Source organism: Podarcis pityusensis (assembly GCF_964106645.2).
Source record: "Podarcis pityusensis genome assembly, chromosome: 11".
In the NCBI taxonomy this organism is placed as follows: Eukaryota; Metazoa; Chordata; class Lepidosauria; order Squamata; family Lacertidae; genus Podarcis; species Podarcis pityusensis.
The window spans coordinates 23,498,053-23,525,596 of record NC_138036.1 but is presented as its reverse complement, the minus strand read 5'-3'; the positions used below and the strand labels follow the sequence as shown (position 1 = coordinate 23,525,596).

At 44.9% G+C, this 27,544-nt stretch overlaps 1 protein-coding gene and 1 long non-coding RNA gene across 5 annotated transcripts; one reads left to right on the top strand and one right to left on the bottom strand.

Annotated features, from left to right (window-relative positions):
- Window positions 1-2,300: 2,300 nt before the first annotated feature.
- On the bottom strand, window positions 2,301-17,567 carry LOC308458384. 4 transcript variants are annotated; one of them, XR_013977322.1, is made up of 4 exons: window positions 17,172-17,567; window positions 14,286-14,369; window positions 13,828-13,947; window positions 2,301-4,393 (listed from the first exon to the last, which is right to left on the bottom strand). It is a non-coding gene; the product is annotated as an uncharacterized lncRNA (long non-coding RNA). The 4 variants fall into 4 exon arrangements; XR_013977323.1 differs by lacking the exon at window positions 13,828-13,947; XR_013977324.1 differs by lacking the exons at window positions 2,301-4,393; window positions 13,828-13,947 and adding an exon at window positions 9,961-10,134.
- Window positions 17,568-17,726: 159 nt separating this feature from the next.
- On the top strand, window positions 17,727-27,341 carry PLK2 (polo like kinase 2). The gene is made up of 14 exons (XM_080972657.1): window positions 17,727-18,128; window positions 19,351-19,458; window positions 19,646-19,762; window positions 19,988-20,117; window positions 20,414-20,501; window positions 21,197-21,292; window positions 22,115-22,313; window positions 22,411-22,558; window positions 23,135-23,232; window positions 24,155-24,278; window positions 24,721-24,961; window positions 25,055-25,184; window positions 25,285-25,395; window positions 26,576-27,341. The coding sequence occupies exons 1-14, from the start codon at window positions 17,883-17,885 to the stop codon at window positions 26,765-26,767; spliced, it is 2,028 nt and encodes a 675-aa protein (XP_080828783.1). The 5' UTR covers window positions 17,727-17,882; the 3' UTR covers window positions 26,768-27,341.
- Window positions 27,342-27,544: the final 203 nt, after the last annotated feature.

The following is a 27,544-nucleotide window of genomic DNA, read 5'->3' as shown; positions in this document are numbered from 1 at the left end:
CTAGCTTAGCAACTTCCCTGGAGATGCAGGTCGGAAGTGTGTAAATAAAGCCTCTGTCTTCCTTTCCCACACAGAATCACATTTGCATAGTCTCAAGAGTTTGGAATTAAACTAAATAAAAATAAAAATCGGTCCCTTACATTTTAAGGTTTTGAGAAAAAGGAAATCTGTAAAGCAGATTTTTTTAAAAAAAACACAATTTATGGGGAAGTTTGTTTTGAGGTAAACAACTTCCCCCTTTTTTGTGTGTATTCTGATACAATTTTATTGTATTTCTATTGCAGAACCAATTGCAAAATATTTTCTTGACTTTAAACACAATACAAAGTTTTAAAAGAAAAACTGATTCTTGGGAGACTATAACACAAATGACCTGTTCACCAGTACAGAATAATATGACAGACAAGCTGGACCAGGTAAATGGTTCTGATTTAGATTTTCACCAATAACTTAGTTGCGTCTGTGCACTCTTGAGTCATGCCCATTAGTTGCAAGTGTGATAGGAATTTTATGGTTTTAGATATATGGCAACGTTCATAACCACACATACATAGATCAGCACAGGAAAGCCAACCTGGAACCATTTTGATTCCTAAACTGAGCAAATGTTTCTCTGCATGGTAAAAATGGAAAAGCCTCCCCATTGTCTCTTCCTTCACAAATCCTGTCTTAATCTGTGTTTGAATAAGGGTGTGAGCCTTATCATTACAAAAGACTGCCAAGGCTCCCCAAGAAATCCAATCAAGTAACCTGCCAGACAGGAAATAAACAAAGCGACAGGAGAAAACAACATGCAAATGTTCTGTTTTAGACCACCTTATCTGAGGGGTGGTCTTAGGTTACACCCCTTCTGTGATGAATGCATAATGTTTCTGGGGGTGGTCTTGATCTAGAGGATGGGAATTTTAAAAGTCTTTATAAGCCCTTGCACAGCATTTTTTGGGGTCCTCTTCCTCTCCTGCGTGTGAGGGGAGCACCCTGTTGCAACAGATTAATAAAGATCAAGCTTACTAGCTGCTTTGCTTCTCAATATTCTCTGGTTGGCCTCTGTTATTTTCTCCTACCAATAGGGAACCTATGTAAGGACTCTATATGGGCTCTTGGATACCCCATAAGGGAAAAGGGCATATTTTTATTTACAACACAAGCCACTTATATTTTGTACAACAAAGCAAAAATAGAGAAAAAGAGAAAGGGGATGGAAAAGAGGGGTTACTTGCTGACAAATGCCAAGCTGCATCATAAACCACTCTTCCATGTGTTGCATCATTTGTATAATCAATAAAGCTATACCTAATGGCAACCTTTAGAATCTATTTGCTAGGCAATTGTGTTCCCTGTGTTGAACTCTAGTGTTCATGTGGTGGGTGGTTTAACCACAAGAGCAAGGAGACATGCATACCAGCAAGTGGTGGGGACTGGGCCATTAGGGTGAAGGAGGCACTGCCCCACCAACCTCAGCAAGCTACAACTTGCTTTCTTTCTTACTTAAAACCAGGGATTGGCACTGCCTGACAGCTTCCTGCTCCTTAATCTTTGTGTTGTCATAAAACACAGCAGGGCTGAGGATGAGAGCAAAACTAGAATTAGTTGGCTGTGCCTGCTTCTGGCTCCACCTGGTGTCGAGCTCCTTGCCTTCCACCCCTTCATAGAATCACAGAATCACAGAATTATAAGAGTTGGAATCTCAACTAAAGCACGCAACCTCTGCTTTACACCCTCCATGGAAGAAGAGTTCACAACCTCCTGAGGGAGACTGTCCCACTGTCAAACAGCTCTTCCTGTCAGAAAGTTCTTCCTGATGTTTAGATGGAATCTCCTTTCTTGTAACTTGAAGCCATTGGTTCGAGTCCTACCCTCCAGAGAAGAAGAAAACAAGCTTCCTCCATCTTCCATGTGACAGCCCTTCAAATATTTGAAGATGGCTATCATATCTCTGGTGGGACGCGGGTGGCACTGTGGGTTAAACCACAGAGCCTAGGACTTGCTGATCAGAAGGTCGGCGGTTCGAATCTCCGTGACGGGGTGAGCTCCCATTGCCCGGTCCCAGCTCCTGCCAACCTAGCAGTTCGAAAGCACATCAAAGTGCAAGTAGATAAATAGGTACCGCTCCGGCGGGAAGGTAAACGGTGTTTCCGTGCGCTGCTCTGGTTCGCCAGAAGCGGCTTAGTCATGCTGGCCACATGACCCAGAAGCTGTAGGCCGGCTCCCTCGGCCAATAAAGCAAGATGAGCGCCGCAACCCCAGAGTCGGCCACGACTGGACCTAATGGTCAGGGATCCCTTTACCTTTTTAACATACCCAGCTCCCTCAACCATTCCTCATAAGGCTTGGTTTCCAGACCCTTAATCATCTTGGTCACTCTCCTCTGCACACGTTCCAGCTTGTCAATATCCTTCTTAAATTGTGGTGCCCAGAAATGGGCACCTTATTCTAGGTGTGGTCTGACCATCAGTCTCAATAGACGCCAGCCACCTCTGCTAGCAAGCTGAACATCGGTTGAGTCTGGCCACACAATTGATGGACCATGCACCATTTTGCTTTAAAAGTGGCATATGTGCACTTATTGATCATTTAAACATTCATCCTCCAGGGTCTCTTTTTTAAAACACTGAAAATATTGAAAAATACGTAAATTAAAATGGCCACAAAACATTTGAGGGGATTGAAGGAGAGGTGTTAATAATGTCACTATTGGCAATGGTCAGTTGAGGCCTTCCACATCCAACGGGCCCAGTTCTGCTGAACCGTATTGCAAACTTGCAAAGATGGGTTTTCAGAGATTACAAATGGCAGAGCTGGGTTTATACCAGAGGTGAAGAGCGTGCTGCACTTTCTCCTTAAGCACTTCATCTGTCTTCCTTCCACCCAAAAAAATAGATCAAAGGCTCAATGGCCATCCCAAATTAATTACCAAGTAAGAATTGTTGCTGCTTTCCCCAGTTTTTGCATCAGCACTCCTGGTGTCCAATTAAGCGCTAGTCTGAGGCCGCACATCCATTTCTCACAGGTCAGCAAGCAGCTGTGAGATGACAACTTCTGGACATTAAACAACTTGGCTTGGATTTGATCTGACGCCTCCCAGGTAGAAAGCTTTATATGTCCAATTACTGCTGCCAAAGCTCAGTCAAATGAAATGAGGAGAGGGTGTTTTAGGGTGACAGAATATAATGATCTATCACCCAATTTCACCAGCTTCCCCGAAGTTCTGTTTCTGTCTTTCCAGACAGCACAGAGCTTTCTATCTTTTAAAACCAAGGTAGCCATAGCTTTGAATGGTATTTTCTTGGAGAGGCAATATTATTGCTCTATAAATGTGAGATGTGATGAAAGAGACGATGCAATCACAAGAGTGTTTTTCTCGTGGGGAGAAGAGGGCTTATCTACACCTATATTTATGCATATTCTCCAAACCAGGGATGGGGAACCCCTGGCTCATGAACCAGATGAACCCTACAGGACCTCCCCTTCCAATCTGCCCCCTACCCTATTTTCCCAGCTGCTGAGTTGTAACTTCCCTTCAGCATGGGGAGCAAACTCTATTCTCTATGCTACCCGGCTGATCAGAGGTAACAGTTTGCCCACTGCTGAGATGTACTCTCTGATCAGCTCAGCAGTATAGAGAACGAGGCATCACAGGAAGGACAGATTATAGCTCAGCAAAGGGCTCGCTGTGTTTCCAGGCTACAAAATGAGAAAGAGAGGCTCCTTTCACCATGCCACATTATTATTTTTGATATTAAATACAAAATAAGAATATAAAATACATAATAAAACAAAAACAAACCAATAACCGCCCCCCTCCATACACACATTTTAAAAAGCCATAGAACGTTAATCAGCCAAAGGCCTGGGTAAAGAGAAATGTCTTTGTTTGGCACCTAAAGATATGCAAGGAAGGTGCCTGGTGAGATTCCCTGCGGAGAGCATTCAATAGGCAGGGAGCCACCGCAGAAAAGGCCCGTTATCATGTTGCCACCCTCCAGACCTTAAGTGCAGGAAGCACATGAAGAAAGGCAGCAGTTGATGAGCACAGGGGAGAGAATGCTTGAGGCTCTGTGGTCCTGAGCCGTTTCAGGCATGGTGGGAAGCTTCTGTGACCTTTAGCCAAGGTCCATTTCCACTTAGCACAGAGTGTTAACTCCTTGAAGCTCACAACATTCTAAAAGTCTTATGAGTCTGTTACCTGTTGTATTTTCTGCGATTCTGTGTCGAATGTGTTATGTACTGAAGTTCTCACCCTGGGCCAGTAGGGGGATACTGTAGATAGTTTTCACTCAGGTCCACATATGCAAATAAGGAATTGAAAGTGACGTTCAGTGATTGGATAGTTACAGAAAATTGTTACTGTTGCCTTGTAGTTGAGCTCTATATAAGTAGGTTCTATTTTGGCCTGTGAATAAACAAGAGCTGTTTGAAGAACCGCTGTGTCGTCTGATATGTTCACCCACAACTTAACAGAATGCTCTCCCCAGAGAGCCCCCCGCCCAGCACCATCATTACATGTCTTTAGGCCCCAGGTGAAAACATTCCTTTTTACCCAGGTCTTTGGCCACTAAGTAAACTATGGCCTGTTAAATGTGTGAGGGGCAGGGACGGACTGTTATTATGATTATTTTATTATTACGCTGCGTACAGGCAAACCCCCCACCCTGATAATGTGCATTCAAAATATGTGTGATCGTGCCGAACCTGGAAGTGACCTGAAAATGTGACAAAAACATCACAAAAAGGGGTGGAACAGGACAGGGGCGGAACAGGGTGTTTGCAGGACTTTTCACTGGTGTTTCAAATATATGCAATTTCGCTTAAACACGTGGTGTCTTGGAACATAATCCCCGCGTAAACTGGGAGTTATGTTTTTACTATGATGCTGCATTTTTGTTCTTAATGTTGTACACCGCCCTGGGATCTTTGGACAAAGGGTGTATATAAATTGAATAAATAATGATAACAATAATATTACTGTATACCACTTTGGGAGCTTTCGGCTGTGGTTTATAAAGCTGCAAAATAATGACAGCTCTTTTCTCATCAGATATTCCACTCTTCTTTGTTCTCTGCTTCTGAGCAATTCAAATGCAGATTTCTACGCATTATTTCTCATGTTTCCACCTGTGTCTTAACTATTAAACACAATTAGGGGACAACATTGTCTGCATTTCAGAATGCGGTGGAAGGCTGATCTGTAATAGTCAGTCTGCATCTTTCATTAAGGGCTGCTCAGTCTTTCAAATAGGCTCAGGAAGATGTATAGGCCTCCTGGTTTTATGATTTTGCTGGTGTTTCAGTTTGCATTACTCTTCCAAGCCCCCCCCCCCTTTTAAAGGCTTTGACAATTACTCTTTTGAGGAGTGGAAAAATCAATTGAGTTCCTTCAAGCTCCAGAGATTTTTCCCTGCCCTAAAAAACTCACTTTAATAAAAGGCACCTCCCAAGCTGCACTGCTGAAGAATCCAGAGTGAAAGATATGAAGGGAAACCCATCCTTTTCAGGGGGTGATTATAAAACTGGAGCCTAATGCAGCAAAGAGGGAAGAAAAAAAAGTCCCAGGATTTCAACTAGGGGCATTAAACAGAAGGTTGGGGGGGGGGGGAGTGCAAATATATCACTGCCTGTCCCTGACTCATGGGAAATCTCCAAGTGAAAATAAGGGCCAAAGTTAAGTGCTGCCTGAATGATTTCAATGGGAGCATTAAGCATGTGCTTAATTTACTCACATCGATACAAAAGGGACTTAAAAGTGATTAACCCTGCTTGGCTTAAAAGAGATCAATAGGTGGTTTGTCTAGCACTATATCTTCATAGGTGCTCTGGTCCTGCATTACTAGGAAATACGATGGAGGGGCTCACAGCATTAACACCCCAGGAGGGTCTTGCTTGTCCCATAGCCATAGACTTGGATTCCAGCAGAAGTCAGGCATGGCTCTGTCTCTCAGCTGCCCAGCCTGCAGCCTCTGTCTCCTAGCTCTCACATATCTCTACTCCGGCCTTTTGTCTTTCTAACTACCAGTGAGTTGAGGGAGGAGCCCCTACCCATTTGAAATCTGTCTCAGAGCCGAAAGACTTCCGGGGTGGCGCCATCGGTAATGGCGGACTCCCTCTGAACTGGAGGGACCAGCTCCGCATGAAACGGGTCTTTTCCGCTACGGCGAAGCGGGGACCCTTCTGGAAATCACAGGCGGATGAAGCCTGTGACCGTGGGACTCAGCGGGCACCCTTAGCACCCCCCCAACCCGCAAAGGAACCCACTAACGGGCTCCGAAGCGAAGAGGGGGAAGTGGCGCGGTGCTGTGAGTCAATTGCTTTTTCTGCGGAGCGAAGCCGCATAGCCATTGCTGGAGAGCGCTGCCTTTTTCCTGGGACAATTTGGCATCTAAAATAACCACCCGTGAGTACTGGAACATTGAACATTTGGACTTTAAATAAGAACTGGCGAAATAGAAAGGAATTTGGACTTAAAAATTTACCTTAATTTGGTACTGAAACGGTAAGGTCTAAACAGGAAGTCAGCCTTCCGTTTCCTTGTAGCCAGAATAAAGCAAAGACAACATAAACTAGAGCTTTAAAAATCACTTTCAAAGGATTGGTTTTCATCATTTAAAATCGCTGAACCCCCCTTCGGCAGCAGGAGAAGAAGGGGAGTCTTTTTTGGGCTGTTTAAACCTGCAGAAGTGAGTTTAAAGCAAAGTAATTTTCCACCATCCTGATCCTGGAGCGGGGTGTCAGAATTGACGTTTGAAGCTCATTGACCAGAAACAAATGTCTTTGACTGATAGAAGAGAAACATAGTGATTCCATTGTTTCCTTTCGCATTTTAAAAAGAACCAATATGGACAAAATATCTTAAAAAAGAAACTTTGTTGCTATTGTTTTTAAAAGAAAGAACAATCAGAAGATTTCCCCCTAGAGGGGGACTGTGAAATTGTAACTAATTCCTGGGAGCTTGCAGCTGCCACAGATTACAACCGTGGGAAAGGATTTGTGACCTTGCAGGACAATGTCTTCAGAAGCACTGTTGGATGCTCTCTGCAAAATAAATGCCCTATTGGATCAGTTAAGCCAGAAGACGGATGTGATGACTAATGCGGCCAGAACCTTTGAACAGGTAGTGGGAAATTATATGGAGCCCACCCAGGAGCTAAAACAGGAGTGTGCCATGACAGAACAGCTGAGAGAAGAGGATGCTACTGAATCTTGGGCGCCAGAGACGGAGGGAGCTGCAGCCCAGCAGGAACATAAATTTTTGGATTTGACAAATGAACTTGGAAAAAACCAGACTTGGAAAGATAAAGTTTGGTTTGGTTTGGAAATGGGGGGTTGGCCAGACCCCCCTATACAGGGAGATTTGGACTTTTCGAGTCTGGCAATGGGCCGTCAGATGTTTGGAGCTGTGGGGGCTCTCAATTTTGGAGGGAATCTGAAACATGTTTTTAAATACCACATGGAGTCTAGTCTGGACTATGGAAAAGGGGCTGATTTGTTGAAAAGGGTCAAAAATATTACCAAGCTGGAGTTCCCACGAATGAAAGGAAAATATGAAGAAGAGCTGCGGAAGGGATATGGAAGAGACTTGAGGGCCTCGGATATAAGATTACCAGGTTAATGTGCTAGATTAATAGGATAAACAGGACTGACAAAACCCGGGACCAGGAGGAAGGGACGCTGGATGAAGATTGGATTGTTTATTTCTTTTTTTTATTATTATCATTAGGATTGTTCTATAAAATTGATGAATGCTAGAAAAATGTTGAAATGAAATTACTTGGCTCTTGTAAAAATGTCTAAAGAATTTGGTAAGAATGTTATGGTTAGGAGAAGTTGGTAAAAATAAGATTTAAGTTTTAAACTTTAAGGTTTTCTATAAGATAAGATGTAAATAGATTAAGGTAATGTAATGGCAGAATACTATGAATTATGGAAAGGATTTGCTGCGATTATTATTAATCAGGATACAAGAAAAGGGAGGAGGAGGAGGTCAAAGAAAGAAGGTATTGAAAGGGGAGAATTTGAGAATGATGGTTTTATTTTTTATTTTTATTTTTCTGTCTTGTCTTTTTTTTGTGTAATTTAAATTTTTTTTTTCCCAATAAATATCATTTAAAAATAAAAAATGAAATCTGTCTCAGAGCCACTTCCTTTGTTACCTTAATGGCCCGTGCTTAGAGGGCCATTAACTCACCAGGAAGCTAGCCTGGCTATTCCAGGAACTGAATGTGCTGGATCCAGGAATTAGAAGGGGGCTCAGGCATATAGCCTATCCCCCCACCCAAATTCACAGCAATATAATGCACGGGGAGTTGCATTGTTGCAGGGAGTGCAGAAGTCTGCCTTCACTGCTTTAAAACAAAGCACAACAAATGTGCATTCTTCGGTTGGTTGGACAGACTTCAATGAAGATATATATATATATATATATCAAAAGGTTAATAAACTGGCATAGCTGGAGGTCTTGTTGCTGTTTTGTTGCTTTTTTATTATTATTAAAAGGTTAGATAATGGATCCCACATTTTCCCAAGGGTGAAATATTGCAATCCAAGTGTTTGAGAGAATGTGATAGCCCTGGGATAGATAGACTCCTTCACTTTGGGAGGACACCTAGACTCTGCAGAAACAAATGATTAACAGCTGCACAGCTGTTGTGTAAAAATCCAACCGTCTGAACTTTGGAGAGCCCTGCCGTTTACAAGCCAGGATGAGAATTATTATTTCAGCTGAGAATATATCAGAAGGTTTCTTGGATGTCTTTTTAAATGGTCTAATTTTAACAAGACATAACCAGTGCGATAATAGTGCTTAGCGTGTATATACTTTAGCACTTAAATTGTTCACGCTTTAAAAAATTGGTTCACCTGGCTTCTTCCCAACAGATGCAGACAGAGGCTCTTACTTGTAAGTAACAAAGAGGTACAGATTTAGCAGCAGACTCAGTGCTCACGAGTCGCCATTCAGGAGTTCAAGAGCGAAACAAGACTTTCAGAACTGGATAGAAGCAATCAAGATGTCCCAACAAGGAGCTGATGTTGGGATTTGTACTGTATTTGTTAGAGCATGTATTTTACAAAAAATAAATTGTATTGGTCCCGTCCACCCTGAAAACCTATGTAATGGAATGTAACATCTGCAAAATCTTGTGACTCCAATTAAGGTCACAGAAATGCCGAATCATTGTCTTGTCAGTTTGTTAACTCCCCTTTAAAGTGAGCATGTGTGTGTCTTAGGTAGAGATAGCAGGGGGTGGGAGCTGGGGGTTGGCAGTTTCACTGATGTTTTGCTGAGTGTGAAGACGCTGTGTCTGGAGGAGTTGGTGAGGACAGACAAGCTATAATTTAGGGACTGCTTCAAATGGGTTTTAGCAGCAAGAACCAAGAAGACCCTCTCTTGGGCTCAAGAGAATGAAAAGCACTGCATTGGACTCGGTATATATGTATGATACTGCCTTGTAATAGTTGGCATTCTGCAAGCAAAGAGTCATCTTCAAAGTCTTGTGTGTGGAGTCTACTTCTTCCCTAGGATTTCGAGGGTGAAAGCGCTGCATGACTCAGGAAAACAGCCAACAGCTGGAATGGAAGGAGGCACCACCGCAGGTGACAAATGCCCAGCCCTGAAGGCTGTGATGCCACACAACAATAGTTGAAAGAGGGCACATATTAAGCTGCTTTTTGCCTGATTGGGAACCCAGGAAGCTGTCTTACTTGAGTCAGACTGTTGGTCCATCTAGCTCCATATTGTTTACACTGACTGGCAACAGCTCTCCAGGATTTTAGAGGGACATCTCTCCCAGCCCTACCTGGAGTTGCCAAGGATTGAACCTTCTGCAAGCCAACCAGCTGCTTGGCCACTGAGCTATGGCACTCTGCCTAACTCAGCCAGATACTGATTTTTATCTGTACCTCTAAAATGACCCCACCTTTTCTGATCCAGTAGGAGTTGCCATTAATAGCATCTTTAGTCTGGAATTCTAAGCACACTGAGTAAAAGTATATTTATCTAAATTGAGGTTGTTTCTAAGTAAACACAGGAGTGGACTGCAGGTGTATGGTTGTAAAATCTTCACTGCTTACTCAACTGATATGAAAATAGGAGGCTTGTGGAAGAAACCAGCTTTTGCTTCTGACGTCCACTGCATTTGCCTGGGATGGCAAAAAAAATGAAGTCATTACTGATTATTTTCAAAAGTAAAGAAATCATTGATAAGCCCCTCTACTTTCTTTATAGGCTCCATTCTACTTTAATGGGCCTTGTCCTAGGGGGGAAAATACTTTCAATGCAGGTTCTGCCATTCTCTTCATTTTCACTTGCCTCTATTCTTAATGTTCAATGCGATAAGGAAATTATCTCCCATTTTTCACAGACATGGCAAACTAGCAGATGGCTGTTTCTTTAACCCTCCCCAGCCCAGTCAAATTGCAAGCAAGGCCAAGGCGACGGAGCATCTGTTGCAGCAGATAAATTCTTTTCATTTAATTGGCTATTCAGGCATCTTTCCAAAGTGCCCCGACACCATCTCCTTGTTGTGAACTTGACTTCTTTATGAATGTTCTCAAAGGACAGTAATGATGTGCAGACACAATGGCCCAGCTTTGGAACTCAGGCAAGATCCTGAGCTCCTTGCTGGGTCTCATGCTATGACATCTGCCACTCATGTGTCTTCCCTGAAGCCTTTGCAGTTCATTCGCTGAGGCTTATCCCTTCTAGCGTTTTTCATTCTCACTGCAGTGTTCTGAACAACATGGATTATGCTAACAAAAACTAAAAGGGGAGAGCTTAAATGTTCCCCCATGCAACAAAATGTGGGGCAGTATCCTGGTTGCATGCTTTTCTAGTTTAACAGGGTTGCAGATTGATTCACCCCCAAGCAATTATTAACAGGGAAATTAAGCATTGAACTCCCACATCCAAATATCTGCAGTGTGTGGAAGAGGTCTGACTTGGGTAAGTCATTACACAATATTACCACTATCTGACAAATTGGAATATTATGGATGAACTTTGCAGCATCCTTGGGAATGTAGATTAATGTGCAGGTGGTAAAATGTAGTGCCTAGTGAATAGCGCTCCTTGGAGGAAAGGAAGATGGAATATAATCACGATAAAAATAAATAAAATTAAGTAACTGAGTGTAGCTATTTATGCTAGAGCTGTGCAAGCAACTCTCAATTTGGCAATGCAGGCTGGGCTTTGATCTGGGCCAGACCAACGTACCCTGAACCTGGCCCCTGAACTAAATTAGGGACCTTGCACAGCCCTAATTAGGAATTTAAAGCCTAATTAAACATTACAAGAGTGGTGATGAGAGGCAGGAAAGAAGTACAGGTGAGAATCTCTGCCTGCCTAGTCTCCTCCTCCTCCTCTCCCTTACTGCCCCTCCTTTTGACAGCCCTGAATTGCACAGGGTGGACCCAACCCGAGGTGATCTGGGGCTGCCCTGACACACTCTGGACAAACTCCAAATTGACCTCATTTGGTTCAGGATCAAGGATTTGGCTCAGGCCAGGTGTACAGCTTTTAAACTTCTGACGCCTTCTTTTGAGGGGGAAAGAAAGTTGCAGCGCGCTCAGGAATGTTTTGTATTAAAACATAATTACAAAACTGCATAAATACAAATTGAAAATATCAGGCAACGTAAACCTTTAAAAAATCAAATGGCAATATATTTGGAGTGAGGTATGGATGGAACAGTTCAATTTAAATACAATATAGAACAGCAGGCCGAAGAGATATCATTATGTGAGTCGGCCGCCAGGGGGAGCTACAAGACAGCTTATTGATAAATGTACCTGAAAGAAACTGTTCTGAACAAGGAAAGCAAGGGTGGTTGCCTTGAATAACGGCTCCTCCACACTTCTCTTCTCCCGTGCCTAGAAAGCATGGGTGTGAGTGGTTTTCTGCTTGGCCCACATTTTCTAGGCATCAGTCTGAGCGATTTTCCCCTTGTCTAATAAAAGGTGTAATTTCATTCTCCGTTTATTTCCAACTTTTCACTGTATAGGCACCCTCTTCTCAAAATAACAGGGGCAATGCTAACATATCTGAACCACAGGAGGCTAGGAAAACACTTATCTGAGCTTAAGGAAGGAAGGAAGGAAGGAAGGAAGGAACTTTTCAGAAAAAGTGTCGGAAAATTCTTTCCCCAAGGAGCAACTTCCCAGCTGTATGAGAGCTCCAGAAAGATGTGCTCAAGAGATAGTAGAACTGGCCAAAGTTGTGTCCACCTGCGGAAGAGCTGAATACAGAGGCCTCATGATCAGGTGGCACAGAAAACGTGGTAAGAAGCTTTGGTGCCAGAGCCGAGAACAGAACATTGAGGAACTTGCTCAATATCACTTAGTATGGATTAGTTCAGGGGTCAGCAAACTTTTTCAGCAGGGGGCCGGTACACTGTCCCACAGACCTTGTTGGGGGCCGGACTATATTTTGGAAAAAAAAAAATGATGCAAGAGCACCACGAGCCCCGGTGGCTGCTTACCTGTGTCTTGTGAGCGGCAGGGGCTGGCGACGGGACGATGAGCGGCGCACGAAAGGGCTTCGGAGAGGGGCTGCTTAAAATGGCGGCTGCTTGAGCGCTGCTGCTGCTGGCACCAACAAAGCCCAGCCCCCATCCTCCTCTAGGCAGGGCGGAGAGAAGCCAGGAGGAGGGAGGGAGGAGGCGATGGCGGCGCCGTGTGAGGGAGCGGGAGGGAGAAAAGAATGTGCATTCTGGCGATCCATGGCGATTTCCGGACCGTCCGCAGGCTGGATCCAGAAGGCAATTGGGTCTGATCCAGCCCGTGGGCCTTAGTTTGCCTACCCATGGATTAGTTACTCCTTAATATGTGTTAAGCACCTTCTTGCATCTCCAAGCTGGGCAGCAGGTTGTGTTCTACTTCCATGTCAGAGGCAGAAATGCCACTGTATATCCCTTGCTAGAAAACACAGGAGAGGAGACTGCCCATTGGTATCTGTTTGGCCAATTTGGTAACAGCGTACTTGTCTAAATAGGCCACTGGCTTGATCCAGAAGGCTCTTCTTATGTCCCCGTGATTTTAGTCCTTCCTTCCTTCCTTCCTTCCTTCCTTCCTTCCTTCCTTTCTCTTTCATTCCAGTTTGAACATTGTGGGACATATGATTTGTTACTTATTTGCATAGCATTGGCAATCTTAAAACACTTGATGCATGAGGATTGTGCTTTCTTAACTTCAGCATTCTCTTTTCTTGTTGCACTTAATGATTTTCCCCCTATGGTGGCATTAGCCAGAAATAGAGATCGTCTTCTTGTAAACTGCCACAGTGGGTGAATAGGTCCATTGGAATGGATGGGTATGTCACTTCCAATACACCACTGTACATTCTGGAAATTCACCCATATGCCTTATATATGCTCCAGTACATCAGTCTAAGGACATGCAAAAATGCCTTCCAGTGTGATTAAAAAATACATGGCACAACAGCATATATGTATCTCCTAGCTAACATGTTTCCTTTCAGGGTTGCTAACTTCCAGCCAGCCATGCCCTCTCCCGGAACACTCCATTACACTTCCTCCTTTTCTCTGCCCTGCCCCTTTTAACCAATTGTCACTCAACATCTCATGTTCTCATTGGCTGTTTAGTTGTGCAAGCAAGGAGGAGGTTGCATCCTTAAGCTTTATTTTTTTAAAAAAAAGATTTTTGTACTTCTGAAAATCCAGGGGTTTCCCCAAACAAGCAAATTAGCCATCAGCACTCACTGGCTCAGTGCACTGTTAGAGGATATTCTGATAAGAGGGAGATACTATGCAATGTTTGGCTGATATCAGTGAAAAGACATTTAACACTTTCTGTGTTTTAAATGTACAGGCAACTCACCTTACATGGTGGTTACGTTCTAGGAGTAGCACATACAGGCAAAATTATTCATAGCCAAAACAAATTGGGTTCAATGGTGGGTGGGATTGCCAAAGTCATTTTTTCCTGGGCGCTCACCCACTTTAAACAATTTAAAAAATATTTTTTGATGCTGATGTAAAGCTGAAGACACACATTAAATGTGTGTAAGTTGCGAGTTACTGTACCTCTCTTCATTTAAACAAACTTTTATCTAGCACTTGAATCTTCAACACACATGTGAAGATAAGCCAAACTGATCACACTGAACATATTTCTAAGGAAATCTTAGAAGAACGGCCATATCAGCCATACAAAGTTTCCTGCTGCGTTTTGGAGCTAATTTGCATGATGCAGAAGGAATAAGCGTCATTGCTTTCATCCCAGTCCTGCTTGTAGGGAACTTGACATGGGGCCAAGATTAAGCAAACCGCACTTACCTTTTTGATCTGCCAATTCTGGTAGTTCAGCTCTGGAACTTACAGGGATCACTGTGTATTTGGCAAGAAGGATCACATACATCTCTGTTGACATCACAAAGAAAGAGGTATTAGTAATGTCATCATCATTTGTGATGGCCCAATTCTGGAATTCTGAATGGAGTTCACGTCTCTAGTACATGACTCTCATGTTTTAACCCTGAAAATCCAGGGTTCCCCTCATGGGTGTAGAATTCCCAGAAGAAAAGGGATTGATTGTTAAACCAGTCTGAGAACTGTAGCTCTGGAAGGGGAGCAGGGGTTTCCAAACAAACTCTCAGCAACCAACCACAGAACCCAGGATTCTTTTAGGGAAGTCATGCCTGTATAAAGCAGCATGATACTGCTTAAAATTTTTAATGCAGGCAGATTCCCATCGATGTAGTTTAAGCTAAGAGATCAGGCACATACATGTGTTACTTGTGTGCAGGGCCCTCTCATGCATTGCATCCACACCACTGGCCATGCCTCCAACCAATGTTGTGTCCCTGGACTAGCCCTTTCACATGTTAAGCATGGAGGTGTGTCTGCGATGGAAACTCTATGCACATGAGCAGGGCTAGCCTAAGGATGCAACATCAGGGCCAGCAGTTCCTGCCACAACACATGAAGGGGCCAAGATCAGCCACAGAAATTCATGTCTAAGTCAGAATTGGAACTTGATCAAGTCACAGAATCATAGAAGTGTAGAATTTGGAAGGGACCACAAGGGCACAACCCTCTCCAGTCCTAGCCGAACTTCTGCCTCTTCCTTCCTCCTCCCATAACCACTGTCTCTTTGTCCAAGAGTCCGGCAGCTCTCGCTCCTTATCTCAGCGCATATGTATACTCGCAACAGATACCCTGGTGCATCTGGCGGCCACATTCTGCATGCCACATGAGTTGGGTTGCCAAGTTCCCATGAGAAGTGAGAACTCCCAATTTGAGTACTTCGTTAATTGAGCAATGCCGATTTACATAATTCAGGTGTGCAAGCTGGGTTTCCACCTGCTTGGACAAAAGATTAAAAATAAACTTCCATGTTGCCTAGTCATCCAACCTACAGTGTCGGTGGCTGGGAAGCAAGGGCAAGGGTTGGGTTTTATTTTTTTTCCACATGTAGATCCTTGCAAGATCGAGGGCAAATAAGTAGCAATTATCATGCCACAGTTGGTAATTTGGCCTCTTGGCTTTGCCAGGCCATTAGATCATATCATCCAGTTTCCCAGGACGATGCTGCCCTGACTAGCATGTGTACTAAACAGCATATGCCGCTAGAGGTCACTGCCGGTTTCTTCCAAACCTGAAAGAAGCGCTGGCTTCATCCCAGATTTGCAGCAGGTAACCCACTTAGCAACAGCTAGATCTTTAAGCTCGGGGACTGCTGATTGGCAGAGCTTCTGCAGCCAAGAGACTGAGTCCAGGAGATCTGTCAGTAAGACACAAGACAGAGACAGAGCGCAGAAGGTGATTCTGCTGCACTTGGTCTCTATTAAGCCGCTGCTTTGTCAGGCTGAACCCCTGCTATTGTTCCACCTCTCTGCAGTTTTAGCACACACCCACCAACCAAGTGCCATCCAGTTTTATTACCAAGAGTCCCGAGGAGATGGCTGTGAGCTGTCTGATTCCAATGAGAAAAGGGATGCTCTTTTTAAAGGAAAGGGCTGAATTTGCTGGGTGTGCGGGGGGCGGGTTACATCTCTCTTAGCATGTGGCATTTCAACCCGTCACCTCCATTTTCATGCTTGAAGGGAAATGTGAATATTCCACTTTTCATTTTTTTTTAAACTGCCTTTTGAGTGCCACTGCCAATGTCTTGTCACTGCCTTCCTTGTCTTCATAGAAGAGGGAGGCAGTGCCTGGTCCAAGAGGAAGGACCACCAGGCTGGGTTTGTCCTTGAATGACCTTGGCTTGATTAGCGGAGGACATGGATACCACGCTGCTCTTCTCCGTATCCCAAATCGCAATCAGTGCTGCAAGGCTCAGGGACGTTAATTTGGGCCTCATAAGCCTGGCATGTGTTCACCACATGGGCTGTTCATCAGAAAGCCAGATGGAGAGAAAATGAGGGAAGCGAATGAAGGCATCTCGTCTATCTCTCTCTCGGCACCTGGGATGTTAATCCTGGAGTTTATCCCTTGGTGTTGCAGCTGTTGCCCTTCCTTGGGGTGGTGAAGGGCACCTTCAGTACACAAACAAGCTCCTGGCCTGCACAGAGTGTATCTTGGCTTAACATCCGCACTGTCCATTGAAGCCTTGGGACACCATGTGTGCCCCATTAAACGTGTATGCAAGGAGGCCCATTTTAATGGGTTGTCTCATGGACAGGTATCGTTCGAAGGAAGGAATGACATATATACGTAAGGTCAATGGCGCAATCAGGGCCAGAAGTCCAGGGTCTCCCATTCAGTAGACACAAGGAAGAAGGGGAGAGCAGGATTGGCTTAACACATTCAGCAACCTGGTACCTACCTCTTGATTTGGACTACAATTCCCATAAGCCCCAGCCACTGTCGCACCCAGGTCCCACTTGCTGGCATAGCTGTCAACTTTTACCTTTTCTTGCGAGGAATCGTATTCGGAATAAGGGAATTTCCCTTTAAAAACGGAAACGTTGACAGCTATGCTTGCTGGTTTCCCACAGGTGTCTGGTTGGCCACTGTGAGGACATGTAGCTGGCTTATATAGCTGCTACCAGGGCTATTCTTGTCCTTCTTTGGGAGTTGTATTCTAAAACAAGTGAAGCGAGGAATTGCATGGAAAGCTAATCAGAGAGAGAGAGAGAGCGCGCGCGCGAGCGCGTAGCTGTGGGGCGGGGCTCAGGGTAATCCCTCCCCTACCCCTGTTGAAACGTCACTCAAACCTACCTAAGCCATTGTTCCATATAGGGAGCTGATGAATTCTCCCCACGGGCCTTGAGGCGGCTTGCAGGGGCCATGGCAGGCAAGGTGCCGGCTTGGACTTTTGCTACGCAGCTTTTCAAAGGAACAAAGGGACCAGGGGCCGTTGTGGCTGGGGGTCCCCATTTCTCTATCCGGTGGCTGCGTTGTCATTTGCCGGGCCAACATTAAAGGGTTATACAGGAGCTGGCCGGCCTTGGCGCGGCTGGGTTGTACTGTGGCTGACCGACCGCAGTGAAAACCTGGAGTGTTTCCTCTGAAAGAGGTCCGGCGGCGTGGCTTACTCCTAAGGAAGCGCGCGTTGACTGGGAAGGGGCGTCGTTCGAGGTTGCAATTACGCGGAGGCCTCTTTCCCCCAGGGGCGTGTCGCTTTGAAGGCTCCGGCGGGCGCGCGTTCCCAAGTGCTGCTTAACGCGCGTCGCGGCCAGCGTTCCATCGGGTCTCCCACGCGGCCAGCCGGACAACGCGCTGCCTGCCATAGGCCGCTCTGCGCTTCGGAAGGCGGAGCATTGTGACGTCGGGGCTCGCGGGGCGGGGCGCCTGCCCGCGCTATAAAAGGCCGTGAAGGCGGTCGTCGTTTCGCAGAGCGAGCGTTCGGCGCAGCGGCGGCGGAGCTTAGGAGCGGGCTGGGAACTGGAGCGGGGTTTGTTTCGCCGGGGCAAGCCTGCCGACGGGGCTATGGATTTATTGAGGACTATCGCTTACCAGCCGGGCAGTACAGCAGCCGGTAGCAGCAGCAGCGGCAAGATGGGCGAGCAGGCGCTGGGCAAGTCCTGCAATGGGGAATCGCGAAGGAAGAAAGCGGCGGAGTCGGCAGCCGAGCAGCACCACCACCACCACCCGCACTCGGCCACCGAGATCTCTCGGATTATTACCGACCCCACCACGGGAAGGCGATACTGCCGCGGCAAGGTGCTGGGAAAGGTAAATGCCCGGCGGCGGCGGCGGCGGCAATGGCAGTTTTAGGGACCCGTCTCGTGGATCTGTCACTGGTGTGCAGAGCTGGTTGTAACGTCGGGGTGGGGTCGGGGGGGCGCGCGCATAGATTCCCACCCAACATCGATTTATTTTGATTTTGTGTGGGGGGTTTTTGCCAGTGCGTTTTGGCATTTCTGGCACTCAGGCGCCCTCCCTAATCTGAGCCTCTCGGTCTGATCTGCCCCCCCCCCCATTCTGTACCTGGGGCAACCCAGCCAGATGGGTGGGGTATAAATAAAATAACAATTAATAATTTATAATTAATAGCATTCCCCTCCCTCCCAGTCCATCTATCGTGCCTTTTCATTTCCCTTCCTTTGCAAAATTCCAAATATCAAATATATTTGATATATTTGATCATCTTCTCAGAAAGAGGGCATTTTACATCCAGTGTTCCATTCATCGGGGCTGCACTGCACTATCTTGAGTCCTTATGTCCTGCTGGCTTGATTTGCAGCCCCCTGTTTTTATCGTTTGTGTTTCATCACCTCTGCGGATCACTTATGGCACCTGTCGAAGTAGGCTGTTACCTGTGGAGGCTGGTGCATGCATAAGCTGCCAGCCTTAAAGGGCTGCTAAACAAAAGAGGAGAAGGCTCCACAGGGATAGCTGCATGGAGAGGGAGGGCAGCTATCCTGTGTGATTAATGTACATGTCAGTCAGCTTTTCTTCTCCCAATTACATGCAGCAGAAAACTGTCGGTTGCTGTGCCTTTCATCTTGAGCGCTTATGGCAAAAACGGATAAATGTGTGTGCATTGGTCACAAAATAAGAATGTAGGAGAATTGCCTGCTTCACACATGAGGCGGTTGGGGAGGGTTTTGTCCTCTCGCTACAGTTTTAAGCGGCTAGTCCTCAAGCATTTTATAGTCATTTGTCTGTACCTTTGTTGCATATTTTTGACCGCTGGTTGAGAGAGCTTGCCTGGGGGGCTCTCTTTAGCATCCAAGGCTCTGCATTAATTTGATTAGCAAAGAGTGAGAATTGAGAGCACACTGCAGACTGTCCTTTGGCTGCAGACTGTCACTGTTTTTTTATTTTGCAGTCATGGTCCCTTGGTAGTTCTGATTTTTCCTGCTTGACTTGGGCTCCCTGAAGAGGGAGGCGGAGGGGAGTTTCTCAGCTGTCTCATCTAATGTGCTTCTTCTGCTCCGCCTTGTCTCTTCAGGGCGGCTTTGCAAAATGCTACGAGATGACGGATCTGACCACAAACAAAGTCTATGCTGCAAAGATCATTCCTCACAGCCGAGTAGCCAAACCTCATCAAAGGGAAAAGGTGTGTATGTGTTGTGACGCTCCTTTCAGGAATCTCTTTATGTGCTTGGGTGGCCCTTCCCTTTCTCCCTCTGCAGTGGCTTGCTCGCCTATAAGCCCTGCCTCTTCCCACGGCCGTGGCATGTGGATACTGAGGTGCCAGTAATAACCTGCTTCTCGTTTGTGTGTGCCCTTTTCTCCTCTTCCAGATTGATAAAGAGATCGAGTTGCACAAGATGCTCAATCACAGGCACATTGTGCAGTTCTACCACTACTTTGAGGACAAAGAGAACATTTACATTCTGTTGGAGTATTGCAGCCGAAGGGTGAGCATCCATGGGGAGAAATCCGGTATTCCCTTACATGGAATCGGCCGATAGTGTAAAAATGTTTAATGTGTAAAAGGTATTGTCCATAGTTTCTTGAGGCAGCCCTTAATTCCTTGCCTTTGACCCCCACCCCTCAGCTTTTTTCATAATGCTAATGCTTATCGTGTGGTTTCAGCTGAGTGACCTTGCCTGTGGGTTTTTCTCTTTTCTTCCTCTCCCCAGTCTATGGCTCACATATTGAAAGCAAGGAAGGTGTTGACGGCACCAGAAGTGCGATACTACCTCAGGCAGATTGTGTCGGGATTAAAATACCTTCACGAACAGGAGATCTTACACAGAGACCTGAAGCTAGGTATGTTGATCTCCCAAGACACTGGGCTTATAAGATGTTGAAAGAGCAGTTTCCTTTCTCATAGACCGAACTGCTGTTTGAAAACTGCAATTCATGGGGATTAATGAATAGGATCAGCTTGTCTGGCAGTGGAGTCTTGGAGTGCTTGAGTAATAGCGCTAAGCATTCATTCATAAAAACAAAAGCACCAACTATGTGCTGGCCTTCTTTAGACGCGAGTCAGCACTTGTCTAACACGTCATGACATTGAATTGGACTCACCATGTTTCCTCTTCCTCTCTGCCTTGCGTCTCCAGGTAATTTTTTCATTAACGATTCTATGGACTTGAAAGTGGGTGACTTTGGGTTGGCAGCAAGGCTGGAACCGCTGGAGCACAGGAGAAGGTAAGGACCTGAGAAGGAAAGAGGGCAGCAACCTAAATACAGCAGAACAGCCTTGGGATTTGTAATCTCTAGTTATGTATAGCAGTGAGAGATGCTGGCTCTCATAATGCGTTTAAAGCATTGGCTTGCAAGCCAGGATATCTGACAGCTGATCAATGTTCTTAATGTCCTTTTTTGTAACAGTTTAGTGGGTCAGCTTCTTCTGCCTGTGAGCAACCCCCATTATTTTCAGGCCCATGCACATTTAGGTGGGAGTCTTATATAGCTAATGGTGAGTTATGGTGAGTTGGCACCATGGGACATAGGAAGCTTCCTTATACTGAATCAGACCACTGGTCTAAGTAATTCCCTGTTGTCTGCACTGGCTGGCAGCAGCTGTCCAGGGGTTCATGCAGGGGTTTCACACAGCCTCACCTGGAGATGCCAGGGATTAAACTTGGAGCCTTCTGTACGCAAGGCAGATACAGGCTGTTTGCATATAGCAAAGAATTAAGGTGGAACCTGTACAGTATTTAATAAAAACATATAGCTTTGGAGGCCAAACTAATGCTCTATTTAAAATGCACTGATTTGGGATTGGATTGCATTGGTTTCACTAAAGTGTATGACAAACGTTGAATTTTTGAGAGAGACTTAACTGTTGTTGAACTGATAGCTAATTGTTTTAACTTCTCATTCACAATTGTCTTTTTCAGAACCATCTGTGGCACACCAAATTACCTCTCCCCAGAAGTTCTGAACAAACAAGGGCATGGCTGTGAATCTGACATTTGGGCCTTGGGCTGTGTCATGTGAGTATTTAGCTGGTGTTTGGTCCTGTCTACAACTGTAACTAGTGGGTGGGTTTTGCCTTTCTTGAGGTCTTCAAGCAGACCTTCAGCACATCTCTTTGAGCAATTGCACTGAGCAGCAGGTTAGACTATGTAACCTACAAGGACCTTACCCAAGTTGCTCTCCTGTGACCTGTAACTATTCAGATTACGCAGAATTCTGGAGATTTGGCTTATTTTGCACAATAAGCTTTGTTTGTGCTAGTTGTATATGGGGGCAAAAAACAATGCAAGGTATTGTGAAGCTTCACCTTCAGACCTCATCCCCCCCTTTGAAATCACATTAAACACACTCTCCAGTAATCTCACCAGGAGATATTATTGCATGTGTGGGCAGTCTTCTTAGACTAAGTCAAACCAGTCTAAGGTCCACCTTCAGCCTAGTGATGTCATTTCTGTCTAGCTGGCAGGCTCCTCAAAGGCTTTGGTTGGGATGACTTCTGCATGCAGAGTCTTTAACAGTTCCACTCATGAGCTATGGGCCTTTCCAGCACCACTTCTCACTCCTTGCAGCCCCATGATATTGGGATGCTTAATCTGCATTGGTTACCAAACCCACACATCCTTGGGCCTTGCACAGACCTGTGGCATGTTCTTGATCTCAGTTCAGCCCCTTCTTACAAAACTTAGCTGACATAACCTTTTCCAGTACTAGTAATGGTCAGTGGTGGTGATGCTTTTGCTTAAAGACTACTTAAATTGAGGCCCTTCTTATAAACATTTTTTTTTAATTATTCTTGGCAATGATTCAAATAATGAATTGTATACTTCCTCTTCCAACAGGTATACAATGCTACTTGGAAGGCCTCCGTTTGAAACAACCAATCTGAAGGAAACTTACAGGTGTATAAGGGAAGCAAGATATTCCTTGCCATCGTCTTTGTTGCCTCCTGCAAAGCACTTGATTGCAAGCATGTTGTCGAAAAACCCGGAAGACCGCCCCAGCTTAGATGACATTGTTCAACACGACTTCTTCTTGCTGGTTTGTAGCATTCTTGTTCTTGGTTTGTTTCGCTTCTGTTCAGAGCTACAGCTGACAGCCAGCTGACAGCCCGTTTTTGTACATCTTGTTTCCTCAGGGCTTCACTCCAGAGAGGCTTCCAGCTAGTTGTTGTCATACAGTTCCTGACTTCAATTTGTCAAGCCCGGCTAAGAATTTCTTCAAGAAGGCAGCTGCAGCTCTCTTTGGGGGCAAGAAGGAAAAAGCAAGATATTTTGACACACACAGTAAGCAGATACATTCATACCTGGCTACTATCTATGCACTACAGTAGGCAGACTTCAGGCTGGAATGATCAATTTCGTTTCTTACTAAGTCATCAGTGCAAAAGAACACATCTTTTTTGAGAGGGAAGTCCTTTTTGTTGTTGCTGTATCATTAAGTAATCCAGAATCCAAAAACTTGCTGATCTATCTTATGAATCACCCAGAGATCTACGAGTAGATCCCAATCCATTCTCTGCCCATCTGTAACAAATACTTACTGCTGATCTCTTGCCACCTCTAAAAGCTTCACATTTTGTGTATACACGCTGCTAAACTTTTTAATGCAGAGCTGCTAAAGCACCACTGTTGGTTTTTGAAGCCAGCCTGTTATTGGCTGCAGTTCCTGGTCTGCCAACTCTTTCTATAATATAAGATCCATGTTCAGCTCTGTGAGATCAGGCCCATACAAAGGAAGCAACACTCTAGGAAGAGACTGCATGTCTTGTCAAGGCAGGAAGTATTGTGTACTAGACAGTCATGTGCACTTGGATAGGAAAACCCCCTCTAAATTTTCTGTGGCTTTCTTCTCCCTTCCAGATCGGCTTGCTAAAGAAGATGAAGAAATATACAAGCTTAGACATGACTTGAAAAAGACCTCAATAACCCAGCAACCCCTGAAACACAGACCAGAGGAGGTATGTATTTCGGTTGGTTGGGCTTTTTTTTGTAACAGGGTAGCCTGTATTGCTGAACACAAGTAAAAACGAGCGGCTAGCGAAATCCTTGAGAGCTCAGGAAGCTTAGGCGTAATCTTGTGACATGGCTGTCATAGCCTTTGACATCTGTGCAGGGTCTCTATGACTCCAGGACTCATTAGTGCAAATCATCCAGCATCTGTGTGTCTCCATACTGCATAATCCTGAGATGCTGTCAGCTGCCCCTCCTCTTCCTTAGGAAGACTCTTAGCTCAGGATAAGCCAGCAGTTCTGAAACTTCAGTTTCATTTGCAATCTCCAGCATGTTTGGGAGCTGAAGCAGGCCTGGTGTGTGTGCAGACACAGGCAGAGTGCTGAGACATAACCAAATAAAAATGCAGAACAAACGGCATGAGAAGCTCTTCCAAGCCTTGTTAAGAAAACATCTTTCCAGTGTTCTGTTCCATTGTTCAAGAAATGGAACCCAGTTTGCAACCAAGAAGAATTTTGATTTTTGGTCGTTCACGTTGCCAAAAAGACAGAACAAGTTTGAAATCTTCCCCAGTGGTTTATCACAGCCTCTTCCTAGATACATAAGTGAAGGGAAATCAAAGCTTGCTATCATGGGGGAAATGAATTCAGGTCCTACCTGCCTTCCCCCTCCTGATGCTAGGTGACCTTGCCTTCCCTGAAAGGGAACTCGAAGGCAGTTTGTGTGGCATGTACAGTACACAGTGCATCATTGTGGGCAATAACAAAAGCCCTTTGCATGTATCCTGTTCATCACAGTGATAAGCACCTTGCTAGTGAGGCCTAGCTACCAGGGTACCTGCAAAACGGAATCTGAAACATGATCATGAATTGCGCAAGAATCTGTCCTTGATGGTCCTTGGCAACAACATGGTATTTTCTGCCTTTTCAGGAGATCCAGCCTCCCAGCACCACTGTAGCCAAACCTGGCATGCTAGCAGAAACCAAACAAATCGGAGATGCTATCCGGATGATAGTTCGGGGGACGTTGGGAAGCTGTAGCAGCAGCAGCGAATGTAAGTATGATGCACATGGCGTTAAGTAGACAGTTCTGTGTTTAGTCTGTACTTCAAGCAAGAATGTAAGATTTAAGGCCTGGAAAGAAACATTCTTCCTCCCATGTCAAACTGGCCAAGCAAATAATCTAGAGTAAAAACTTACAAATTTGGTTGGCGAGTCTGTGGGACTGTCATATCTTCCCTCCCCACAACGAACTGCAAGAATTGATGGGAGTGCAGATAAATCCCCAAGCCCTTTTAAAACCTAGTTTTTACAGCTTCTCTTTCTGTTGGGAACTCTGAGAACATCATTCTGTACATTCTGTAGCAGAAATTGCCAAACCGCCTTTTAGGGTCATAATCTGAGATGATAGGTCAGTGAATAATGTACAGGAGGTAGGCTCATTGACATCTCTGCATGTGGTTTCTGTAACGTTCCCTCCTCTTTGCCCTCACCCAGGCCTTGAAGATAGTACTATGGGAAGCGTGGCTGACACTGTGGCTAGAGTGTTGCGCGGTTGTCTGGAGAACATGCCAGAATCTGACCACATTCCCAAAGAACAGCTGGCTGCGTCTTTCCAGTGGGTCACGAAATGGGTGGACTACTCAAATAAATACGGCTTCGGTTACCAGCTGTCGGATCACACAGTGGGCGTTCTCTTCAACAATGGTGCTCACATGAGTCTTCTTCCAGACAAAAAGTAAGTGGCTGGCCCAATGTACAACGAAGTTGTCACATGACGCTTTCCTCTTCTGTGTCTACTTGAACTTAATATTCTTCTTCTTACCTTCAGAACAGTCCATTACTATGCAGAGCTTGGTCAGTGCTCCGTGTTTTCTGCTCCTGATGCCCCTGAACAGTTCATCAGTCAAGTAACTGTTTTGAAGTACTTCTCTCACTACATGGAGGAGAATCTCATGGATGTAAGTGATGTGGATGAAAAGGCTTGGAATCCTTTGCTTGTTAAAAGCCTGTGTGTTGATGAACTCTGCTCTAACCAAGACTGTGTGTTCTCCTTTTCAGGGAGGAGATCTGCCCAGTATAACAGATGTCCGTAGGCCCAGACTTTACCTCTTACAGTGGTTGAAATCTGACAAGGCATTGATGATGCTCTTCAATGATGGCACCTTCCAGGTAGAGTTTCTTCTCTTTCTTCTCCCTCCGCCCACCCACACATGCAGCTTGCTCAAAACATGTAGGGGCTTGTTATCTGGAATCAGTGGGGATTAGATCTTAAGATGGCGAGTGTACTATTTTTACAGTGTGTTATCAACTTGATGACAATAGTAACTTATCATAAATAGTGTTAATAAGCTATTCAGCTGACTCCATGAAAGATGAGGAGCCCAATGGCTTGAAGGGCCAAACGTGCTACTTTCACAAATCCCAAGGCCAAAAGTGAAGTGTACACAGATGCAAAATGGGCTTTCTACAAGTTACATGATATTGTATCATCTGTAATACTTGGTTTATTCTATTATGCGGAGGGGGGCCTGTTGGGTTTGGAGCAACAAGACATCATAGGCACACTATGACAGGCATAGGCAAACTTTTGGGACTATAACTCCCATCATCCCTGACCACTGGTCCTGTTAGCTAGGGATGATGGGAGTTGTAGTCCCAAAACATCTGGAGGGCCAAGTTTGCCTATGCCTGCACTAGGATCCAGTGAGAGGTTGGTGAACCTGTGGGCTTCCAGATGTGGTTAGACTACAGCAGCAATCCTTTACTATGACCATCTTAGCTGGGGCTGATGGGCATTTTAGTCAAACACAGCTGCATGGCCACAGGTTAACAGTCTGTGGTTTAACAGAGATCTTCCAATACCAGAAACTTCTGTCTTCCTCTGCTCTCAAGCTACCTGAGGTGATTTTAGTTCTCAAATTCTGGACACAAGCCTCTACCAACTAAAGATGAACAATACCTTTATTCCTTAAGGGGTGTTTTTGGATACATAACAGCTTCATCCTTTAAATGTGTTATGCAGAAGTAAATTCTGCTTCAAGGAGACTTGCTTCCAAAATTGCGTTGCCATTTCATAAATTAAGGCTTGCAATCTTTGTCTTCAAGCAGGTGGTCTTGATTGATTAAGACCCTATTGAGCTTAGTCAGAGATGCTTTGTCTTTTAGGCATTTAATATTCTGCAGCACATGAGCAAAGGCTTTTTTATTATGCTTGTAATCTAAGCTGTAAAGGAAGGCTCTGTTCACAAAATACTTGCAGAGCACTGCCAAAAACTGAAAGCAGTGCCATGAAATGTGCATTGAGAGGTTGGAACAATTGCATTAAACACACCTCTTAATTCCTTGGCAGGTGAACTTCTACCATGACCACACAAAAATCATCATATGCAACCAAAATGAGGAATATTTGCTTACTTATATCAATGAAGATAGGCTATCGACAACGTTTCGCTTGACGACCCTTCTGATGTCTGGGTGTTCCCTGGATCTAAAGCAGCGAATGGAATATGCGTTGAATATGCTGTTGCAAAGATGCAATTAAATTAAAAAGAACTCTTCTAAAACCAAAAGGACTTCTCTCACTGAAGTCTACAGTGGAGGCAGTTGGAAAAAGCTAGTATGTTGATGGATGAGTGAGGAGTAGGGACTGGTACGAACAAATATCTTATGTGCTGGGCTGGTACCAGACATGGAGCCTACTGCAGCCGTCTTTGGTGGATTAATGGTGTGACAAGGAATTCTTTTGGAGTGTAGCTTTCCTTGGTTCACTCCCTTTTGAAAGATATGAGTTGGACTTGAAGCTCTGCAGAGAACAGTTCTGATGGAGGACTTTAAAACTGTGAATAACACTTGAGGAATTGGGAGGGAGGGCGATCTCATTGTTGTCGAATAACTATTTGGGGCAGCTTGTGGCTGCTTAACTGTGAACTATGGCCATACATTTTTTCTTATTTCTTCCAAGAACTGATCACACTTGTGGCTGGCAAAGTGCATTCCTTGTTAATATTTTTTTTTATTTATTACAGCCTAAAGTGAAGTATTTATTACATACATTTTTTTGCAACCGTGATTTTAAATATACATTTGTTGGCAATAAAGAGTGGGAAAAACCTGAAGCACTGGTTTCAGTATATGCCTTTTTTCCCTCTGAGCTCTGCATTCTAACCGGTAAAAGTAACATGCAAGATAGAAGCGGTTCAAGGTCAATTGATTTCTCATTCTGATGAGGTGGAATGGGCCTCCATCAGCGTTTATAGTGGTTTATTTTCTACCTGCAGGAGCCTGCAATCTGCTTGGATAACAGCCCAGCTTTTGCACA